At 49.1% G+C, this 9,932-nt stretch overlaps 1 protein-coding gene across 1 annotated transcript; it reads left to right on the plus strand.

Moving 5' to 3' along the window:
* Positions 1-5,453: 5,453 nt before the first annotated feature.
* Positions 5,454-6,395, plus strand: LOC145795560 (uncharacterized). Its single transcript, XM_082880344.1, has 3 exons — positions 5,454-5,599; positions 5,685-5,783; positions 6,026-6,395. Exons 2-3 carry the CDS (start codon positions 5,718-5,720, stop codon positions 6,308-6,310), a joined length of 351 nt encoding a protein of 116 aa, XP_082736470.1. The 5' UTR covers positions 5,454-5,599; positions 5,685-5,717; the 3' UTR covers positions 6,311-6,395.
* Positions 6,396-9,932: the final 3,537 nt, after the last annotated feature.

Raw genomic sequence — 9,932 nt, forward strand, 5'->3', positions numbered from 1 at the left:
AATGAAGATGCAATGTATTTGAAACAATGCAAGCTACATGCAAAGCATTTGGATCGTGATCCAATCACGAGCGGTTCGAAACCACACCTATGTCAAATAGATTGATGGAGGTAACAAGTCTGTCTACCATAGAACGGTCAACTGAACTATGAGTATTGTAGACAGACGCAAGAACAAGTATTGGGTGGAATGACACAAGTGGGGAAACAACCCGCTGGAGAAAGGACTACGATCCTAATGCCGGATGCAAAAATTACACTACAATGTAATGGGTGGATATGGCACGCAGGCCAAACCAAATCTTGCCTAGGAAAGGCATGCATACATACAAGCCATGTGTAACACAGAAAAGGTGCCGCAACCCTCAACCAACATATCAACGTGGAATCGGCGCGATATACATACAGAACTGTGTTCTAACATGAAAAGTAAGGGCACATACCAGACCAAGCTCAACATGGAAAGGCGCAAGCCAAAGGCGGAAGGTGATGCAATGAATGCATACAATCTACAATGCAATATTTACAAATATGCAATGGAATGGATACAATGGATATGGCATACAAGCCAAACCAAATCTTGCCTAGGAAAGGCATGCACACATACGAGCCATGTGTAACACAGAAAAGGTGCCGCAACCCTCAACCAACATATCAACGTGGAATCGGCGCGATACACAAGAACTGTGTTCTAACATGAAAAGTAAGGACACATACCAGACCAAGCTCAACCTGGAAAGGCGCAAGCCAAAGGCGGAAGGTGATGCAATGAATGCATGCAAACTACAATGCAAATGCAAGACAATGCAAATATGCAATGACTATGATTGCAACTTTCCCTATCTTACCAACAGGGTGATATACTAGGTTGGTTCAGTATCCAGAACTGAGGCGTAGACATGCCGCCTCAACCTATGGGGCTTCCATACAGATTTCAAGCCGAGGGTAAACCTCTGGGTATTTAAACCAGACTTTAGTCTCGGAACTCCCGAACCTTTGCGTTCTAGGCATAAGCCGTTCGAACTCTAGTTTCCACCGTCCCCGTTGGTCTTCTAGGAACTCATCGCAAGCACAGACAGGTGGCTTTACCAGACCACCGAAAGTCGTTCGGGCACGACAAACACCGAAGGAATTGCACCTTCAGAGGATTTAAGGTCTCCTAGACCGGGATGCAAAATGTATGCATGACAATGCATGTTTTTTTGTTTTTTTTGAAATGCAAATGATGTATGAAATGCATGTTGCATGAGATGCGCGACAACACGCGGCTTAAGATATGTACAAAGCAATAGTGTGCACACCAATGCAATAAAGGTCTTGCACCTTCCAAGGATTTAAGGTCTCCTAGACCGTACGTGTTTAAGGTCTCGCCAGACCATGCGTGTTTAAGGTCTCGCCAGACCATGCGTGTTTAAGGTCTCGCCAGACCACGGGGGTATTTACAAGACGCGTGACAATGCGCTGAAGGTTTCGCACCTCCAAAGGATTTAAGGTCTCCTAGACCGTGCGTGTTTAAGGTCTCGCCAGACCGTGCGTGTTTAAGGTCTCGCCAGACCGTGCGTGTTTAAGGTCTCGCCAGACCGGCGGTATTGCACGACGGTATGATGCGCAAAATAGCGCAATGCGTTAGGCAACGCGAGTGCACAAGACAGTGCGATGGAATGCATGCAAAATGCAATGAGATGCGCAAAACAGCGCGAACAATTTTGAAATGCACAGAACAGTGCGATGCGCAGAACAGCGCGAGGTTTGAAATGCACAAGACAGTGCAATGCGCAGAACAGCACGAACAATACAATGCACTAACAAGTGCAATGCGCAGAACAGCGCGAACAAAATACAATGCACTAACAAGTGCAAGTAAGGTGCGCAAGATAGCGCGAACAAATGCAATGCACTAACAAGTGCAAGTAAGGTGCGCAAGATAGCGCGAACAAAATACAATGCACTAACAAGTGCAAGTAAGGTGCGCAAGATAGCGCGAACAAAATACAATGCACTAACAAGTGCAAGTAAGGTGCGCAAGATAGCGCGAACAAAATACAATGCACTAACAAGTGCAAGTAAGGTGCGCAAGATAGCGCGAACAAATGCAATGCACTAATAAGTGCAAGTAAGGTGCGCAAGATAGCGCGAACAAAATACAATGCACTAACAAGTGCAAGTAAGGTGCGCAAGATAGCGCGAACAAATGCAATGCACAAAATAGTGCGATGCGCAAAATAGCGCGAACAAAATACAATGCACTAACAAGTGCAATGCCAAGTGTGACGTGCATGCCACACGGAGTGTAAATGGGCTTAAATGCGCAACAACGCACGTATTCCGGAATGCATGACAATGCATGGAATGGAAATGCAATGATGATGCATGAGAAATGTGCACGATAATGCAAAGGGGTGCGTGTTGCAACGCATGTAACACGTGCATAACAATGCAAATGTGTGGCGCGTGACAGCGCGATGTAATGCACCGAAGTAGTGTGATGAGTTCGTGCAACACACATGGGGCAACTTTTGAATTCAAAAGGATACAAAAAGGATACACCTTGCACGAATTCGAGTGCCACGCACTGGAGACACGGCCCGAAGTCAAAACGGAGGCCGGTTGAACATCGGAGATGCACTTTCTTGCACTTTCTTGAGCTATGAAGACCACAAACTTCTCATATGGCCTAACCAAGGCTGTGGGAACCCCACCGGCCGAAAGGGGAGGCCACCGGCTGGCCGTCGGCACAAAAATAATTCTATCGGCACAAAAAAGTGCCGGCCGGCACAAAACATTGCCGACCGGCAAACAGTTGCTGAATCGGGGCAGTTTTGTCTTTTCACTTCGGGCATTATAAAATAGGGCTTGAAAACCCTATTCTTCACTTTTCCACCGCCGAAAATTCTTGCCCTCTCTCTCTAGAGTGCTTCTGTCTCATTTTTCGCCCGTTTCTTCGCGTTCTACGCCCGTTTCGTCGTCGGATTCGCGTTTCTCTTCGCGTTTCGGACACTTTCCACCGATCACATTCTCGTTTCGGCGCCTCGTTCGGCGTTCTCGCCTTCTCGGGGTTTGTTCCCCTCACTTTCCTCTTCATTTCCGTGTCCTTTCACATTCCGGCCTTCCCGGCCATTTCCGACCCTCTCGGGAGTTGACTTTTCAGTTGACTCTTCGTATTCCGGCTCAGTTTTCCTTTTCCGGCCATTTTCACACCACTCTCTACATGGCGGACGACATTCCACGTGTCGGGACTCCCCCGGACCACGAGACGGACCCTGGGGTCGAGCTTTTACCACTGAGCGAGCGCCCGTTCGACCCGGCGACCTACCGGCCGGCGATCCACGTTCTGCCCCCTGACGGCCTGCGTCAGTTCCGAAGCTTCGAGAGGTACGCGCCCCCTGAGTTACTGCTACGCGAGCCTACCTCCCACCTTTCATTCGGCACTCCCGAGGTAACTCTTCATCTTCTGCTTTACTTTCTGCAATGTAGGATACAAAACTGCCATAGTTAGCTGTATTCTTTAATTGCTGAAATCTGATATGCCGTAGACCGTAGTTGACTGTAAACATACATACAACTGATATCTGCTTGAGACTGACACATGCACACACACTGCACTAGTCCTGAATCACCCAAACACACGGCACACAGTGTATTCTACTGCACACACACTGGTACCCAGTATTTGTCTGAATCTGTTCGATTTGCACACATGCCACATCTGTTCTGAAACGCCCAAACACGCTGACACAGCACACGTATTTTCTATAAGCACACCGGCACCCGGTATCTGCCTGAATCTGACAAACTTGCATACATGCCATATCTGTCTTTTCAAAATCGCATTTTGAATGTTGTCCTGCAATTGTTGTTTTCTGTTTACAGGAGGGTTCCCATACCATTCGCGGGTATGGGAATACTGGTGCGCGGGAGTGGTATGACGAGCTCCCTGATGCGGTCCAGCGCATCGTGGACCGAGCGGGCTTCGGCACCTTCTGCCGAGGGCTCTCTAGGCTCTCCACATGCAGACCTCTCCTTGCTGCTTTGGCGGAGAGGTGGTGGGACACCACCGATTCTTTCCATTTCTCTGCTACAGGAGATATGACGATGACCCCTCATGACTTCTCGATGCTCACAGGCATTGGGGTAGGGGGTGATCCGATCCCCTTCGACATAGCGATGGATGAGTGGACCGCCGCTCAGGTTCATTTACTGGGGGAGGCCCCTCCGCTAGCTCGCCCAGGCTTCGTCCGCTATTCCTGGTTCGAGGCACAGTTCAGGGTCCTGCCCGCATTGGGGGAGGAGACTCAGATGACCGAGGAGGACGTGGAGAGATATGCTCGGGGCTTCCTCATGTTCCTTTTCGGGACTACTATCTTCGCCGACCGGGCGAACACCGTGCCTCTCTGCCTTCTCAGTGCACTGGTGGACGTCCGAGATATTCTGCACTTCGATTGGGGCGGCGCTGCTCTGGCCACCTTGTACGGATATATGAGCTCGGCTTCTCGCGGCAGCGGCCAGCTGCTCGGAGGTTACTGGCGAGCTTGGGAGGTACATTTCTTCTCCACTTTTCATTTCTGTCTCGTACTTTCTGTACTCTGTATACTGCACACACTGCGGTCTGCTTTACACTCACTGTATACTGTACACACGGCACACACATACATTCTGTTTTACACTGACTGTACACTGCTCACACTGTACACTGCACACAATACACTGCACAACACACGGCTCTGCCATTTCTGCTTTATTCTGTATACCCTGCTTTATCTGAAGGTCATACTGACATCTGTTTTGCAGTTGTGGGTTTATGCCTACTTCCCTAGGCTTGCACCTGTACCAGTTGCGGAGCCTCCTCCGGCTGTTCCTTTCTCGAGTCGCTTTGACAGGGGATGCACCCGGCGACCTCGGGAGACATTCAGCTTCTTCCGCCGATACTTCGACACCATCACCCCCACAGAGGTATGCTTTACTTTCAGTTCGTTTAGCTTCGCTTTCCCACTGCATGTTTCAATAACAGTAGATAACAAACTGTCTGTTACTTTCAGATCACATGGCGGCCATGGGCTTCCTTGCCGTCGGCGATGCGGGGTCGGTTCCCTGGTGCTGAGGAGACCTCGCGTTTCCGGATTCTGCTAGAGGGCCCGGTCTGTCGGGCTTGGTACCTGGGGGAGCGTTTTCTACGCCAGACCCGCGGGTTACCTGAGCAGATAGTCCCGGCTCACCCTCCTGCAGAGATGAGGGAGACCGAGGGGTTGACCCCTGAGCAGCTGGATGATTACTCCATCGGCTGGGAGGAGGCCGGCTTCTGAGGCACCGGCGACTATCAGGAGTACGTGCGGACGTACCTGATGCGACCTTTGAGCGGTCGTCGAGCAGAGGGGGCCAGGCCTGTAGCATCGGCGGCTGGGGCCGGAGCAGGAGCAGGGGCTGGATCTTCGAGGAGGGCCCGAGTCTGTGGCAGGGGCGGAGCGCGGGGAGGACGAGGAGCTGGCTGGCCTGCCCTGCCTGCTGTACTGACTTTCCAGGGGCAGGGTGGGTCGACCTATCAGATCCCCTTCGCCCCTCCACCGGCTGGTCATGAGTTCACTGACATCCCCGACCTTCCGCCGGTATGTATCACTGCACTTCGTACAGTTATCTCACTTCAGTTTACTGATATTCCACAGAATACTAATGCATCTGATACCTTTGCAGGCTTCTCCTGAGTACACCCGTCAGTCGTTGGCGATGAATGCCTCGATGATGGGGATGCTCCAGCGGACATTTGACCTTCTGGCTGTCTACAGCATACCGGTATGTCCTTCTGACACTGGCCTCAAACCATTCATACACTGCTTCGCATAATCTGATTCACGGCACAACACCTGATACACTGATCTCACTGTATCTGAGCACTGCATACACTGCATTCTGCACTAAACTCTGTACTGACAAACTGCTCACGGCATTCATACACTGTATCCATACACTGCATTCTGCACTGATAAACTGTCTACAGTATACTGATGCATTTCACTTTTTGTGTGCTTTTTCAGCCTCCCTTCCAGATTCCCATGGCAGGAGGTGCTCCAGCCAGACCTTCTGTCCCTGCCCGGGGGAGAGATGAGGAGGGCAGGATATTTCCCCGCACTAGGGGTGGGCGTACTCACGTCGGGAGCAGCTCGCGGGCTCCAGTCCCGGACGATGACGACGACGAGGAGTCAGAGGCGGAGGCAGGGTCGTCGGAGGAGGAGACCGCAGACGGTTCTAGCTCGGGCTCTGATGACGACGCTGTTGATGCTCCTGGACCCTCGTCCAGGAAGAGGACCAGGACAGACTGACGGCCCTTCGGAGTGCTTGACATAGATGTAGATTTTTGCTATCTTTTCTTTCTTTCCTTGTACTTTTCTTTTTGGTTGGTAGATAGATTACCTTGTACTGCCACAGGCAGGTTTTGTTTCCAAAGCTTGTACATTTGAAAAAGATAATGAAATGAAACGAAACGAACTTTTTATCTGAAAAAGTGTTTACATTTACACATTTCATGCATTGCATCGCATCTCATCATGTTACACCTCAATGTAAATGGAATTGATTGGTTGTCTGAAAATTGAACACTTGCACTGTAATAATCAGATAACTTAAACAGCTAACAACCGAAACAACCCAAGCAACCCACTGCCTGATTCTTAGACACACAGCCCTTACTCTGTTGGGGATTGATCTGCATACAGCCCAAAACACAGCATTCAGTTCATTCTGCACACTGCAATTCTCAAACAAGACAGCCCAATCTAATCAGGACGGACCTCAAAGATGGAACCGGTTGGAGTCGGAACACGTTCCAATGTAGAGAATGGCACAGCATTCTGAGCATAAGCGATTTTTGAAATCGAATGAGGGTTTTTCAAACCGGGATATCGAGCCTACCACTGAACAGAGCGGAAAGGACTCAAATATAGGTACACGACCTAAACACAACGAGACACGCTCGGGAAAGACTAAAAACAAAAGACGAGACCGTCAAATGAAAGAGACACGACACACAGACGCGTAACCAAAGATGGGGGACCTCGGACCACGAGGAGCCAGTTCAATCTGGGTATTGTTTCCCACCCCTTCTTATTTGTGATTCTCACATCACTCAATTCTCAAGCTCGGATTTTCTCTCGAAACCCTTTTCCTCGCTTTTCTCTCAACTTACACCTCTCTATTCTTCATTCTCTCATTTTTCATCCCTCCCCGGGGTGATTGATGGATAAATGGAAAGGTGCGGGTTTATGCTCGACACCGTTAGCTCACGGCTATTTCTTCCGGCGGGCAGAGTGCTCTTCTGGCAAGTACGTCGATGACGGGGGAGAGACAGAACGCCTGGCTCAACTGTGCCCCTAGTTCATCATTTTAACCATTTTTTCCGTTTTTACTTTCTACTAAAACGGTTTTGATCGAAATGAGAGTCGGATTAACGTACTTGTTCGACTTTTGTTTTGAAAAGCATGCAAGTCAGGCAGCAAGCACTGAAAATTTTCCTTTTAGGTCCAAGACAATGGTCCGGTTTTGGAAAATGAAATAGTTTTCGAGAAAATAGTCAACCTCAGTAAAAATTTTCAAAAACTATTTTTCAAATAGCTGATGCTCAACAAGCATGGAACTTACTCTTCGAGATGCGCGACCTCGGATCGGAGGCAATGGAAAATTGCCCCTGGTTTGAAGGAGGGTGGGAGGCAACGGAAAGTTGCCCCTAGTTTGAAAGGCGGCTCACAGCGGCTCGTGGCAACGGAAAGTTGCCCCTTGTTTGGGATGGTGCCGCAGCAATTCACAGACAGTCTTCATTGGCGGTGGTCGAGCTCTTAGACACAGCGATGACGAAGACGGTCACAACACATATATGGACACAGTCACCTTGAAGGGTGTTGGCCACTGGACTTTGGAACGAAATTGAAACCATTGCATGGACTGAGACGCTTATGAAAGCGTTGGGGGCTGGACTTCATGATGAAGTTGCCTACGTATCCCAAACATGGGAATCAAGCCTTACGTAGTTCCGGTTAAGGTCCACTCGGGTATTTTAACCTTCACTTTGTTTGGCTCTTATTTTTGCCAAGGCGCCCAATGCGGGTTTTCGACCTTGCGAGCTTCTTTTCATTTTCTATTTCTTCTTCATTTCTTTTGCATTTTTCTTTTTCTTTTCTTTTTGGTATCTTTTGTCTTTTCTTTTCTTTTATTCCTTTTTTGTATTTTTCTCTTGCTCTAACTTTTGCCTGGGTCGCCCTTCTGGGTTTTCGGCCCAGCGAGCCTCTCAAAGGGTAAAAGTGTAGCAAGTCCATGCCAAATGGTTCCTGAACTGGAAGCCTCTCCGTGTCTAAGAGAACGGCTGTTGCACTGATTTGCGGAGAACCCATCAGGGTTACTCTACGAGCTTCTTCCGGCGAGATCTACTCCTTCTGATTCGGCCTTGATGCTTCTTGATCGAAGGCTACCTCAAAACTGGCCACACGGGCCTTTCATGGCGTTTGTCCGTTGAACTTTTTGAACAGTCTGAATGGGTTCAAAGTCGGAGCGGGTTGAATCTTGAGGCTGAGAGCGATCCTAAGCTGCGCGATCTCAAGAACGATTCCACACAGGTCTTCACAAGGCCGCGTAAAATATTTGTTTTTGAAAGTTTTTAAGAAAGCGACGAATCGCTCGTGCCGAAGATAGTGTGGAACCAATCTGGATCAGGCCAGGGTCCTTCTCAGTACTCACGCCGACAAGCATGATTTCATTCATAAAAAGGCTTAGCACGCCTCTCTTTCTCTCAAAATGATTCAAAATTTTACAAAACCCAAGGAATTCCTTCCTCTTCGTTTTCATCACCGCAGTGTTCAAAAAGTTTTTTTTTTTGAAAACTTAGGTTAATGCTATGAGTTTGGCGCGCAGGAGAGCAGGCGAGATGTACTGTCAGCCCAATCAAATTCTCTGGTCCTTATGCTGAAAGCAAGCATGAAGTTGAGATAGCAACAGCTATTTCAATCGGCTCTGTTGGTGTAACTGGCCCCTCGGCAGGAACAGACTCAAAACAAAAACAGATAATAATAAAACAAGACGGTGTTCGGGACAACAACCCCTGAATCACCGGGTATTATATACAACGGGGACTGACTCGATACAACAAGACAGACCCTTAAGCAAAAAAAAGACTGACTCAAGACAAAGAGACAGACTCAAAACAAAAGACCGACTCGATATCCAAGCCAGAATTTACAAAACTCGGTTTCACCGATGCTCAAAAATGCGTGCCAAACGCTTCATCAAAAAAAATACCAAATGTTGCCCGCAGGCGGTTCACTTTACATACTCGCAGTATCTGAGCCCTCGAAATCCAACAACTGAGTGGTGACGGGCTTGCCTGAGGTAGGTGGTAGGATAACCTTATTATCAATCAAATCCTGCACTTCATGGCGAAGGCGGGAACATCCATCGGTGCTGTGACCGGACTGTTGATGGTACGCGCAGTACAAGGTAGCATCATGGGTGGCGGGGAGATTCTTCGGGAGCGGTCGGGGCTCCAAAGGCTTAAGATGCCCATTCTTCGCCAATATCAACAATGCCCTAGACAAAGGCATGTGGAGGTCGTGAAAGACTCTGCGCCCTCGAGGTAGGTACTTTGCGGTTTGAGGATTCTTGCCAGACGCGCTGGCGAAAGGATCAGCTGGCGCTGCCTTGGCTTTTTGAACCTTTCCCGGTGCAGGGTTGGGAACAACAGGAACTGTTTGGGCATGACGGGGCCCATCCCGGTTTTCTGCCTGGCTTGAACTGCCTTTGGTTGGAGCGGGGAAAGCATCATCTATAGCTTTGGTCACTATTGCGGATGTTTGTTGCTTGTTCATCCCTCTGGCCTTCAGAGCCTCGACTGCCCACAGCAGTTGTTCAATAGGGTCGGCATCTACCTTTGCCTTGTCCTTTCCTTTGGCCTCAGCCTGA

The sequence above is a fragment of the Camellia sinensis genome, chromosome 7, assembly GCF_055761805.1.
Source record: "Camellia sinensis isolate YWXY chromosome 7, ASM5576180v1, whole genome shotgun sequence".
In the NCBI taxonomy this organism is placed as follows: Eukaryota; Viridiplantae; Streptophyta; class Magnoliopsida; order Ericales; family Theaceae; genus Camellia; species Camellia sinensis.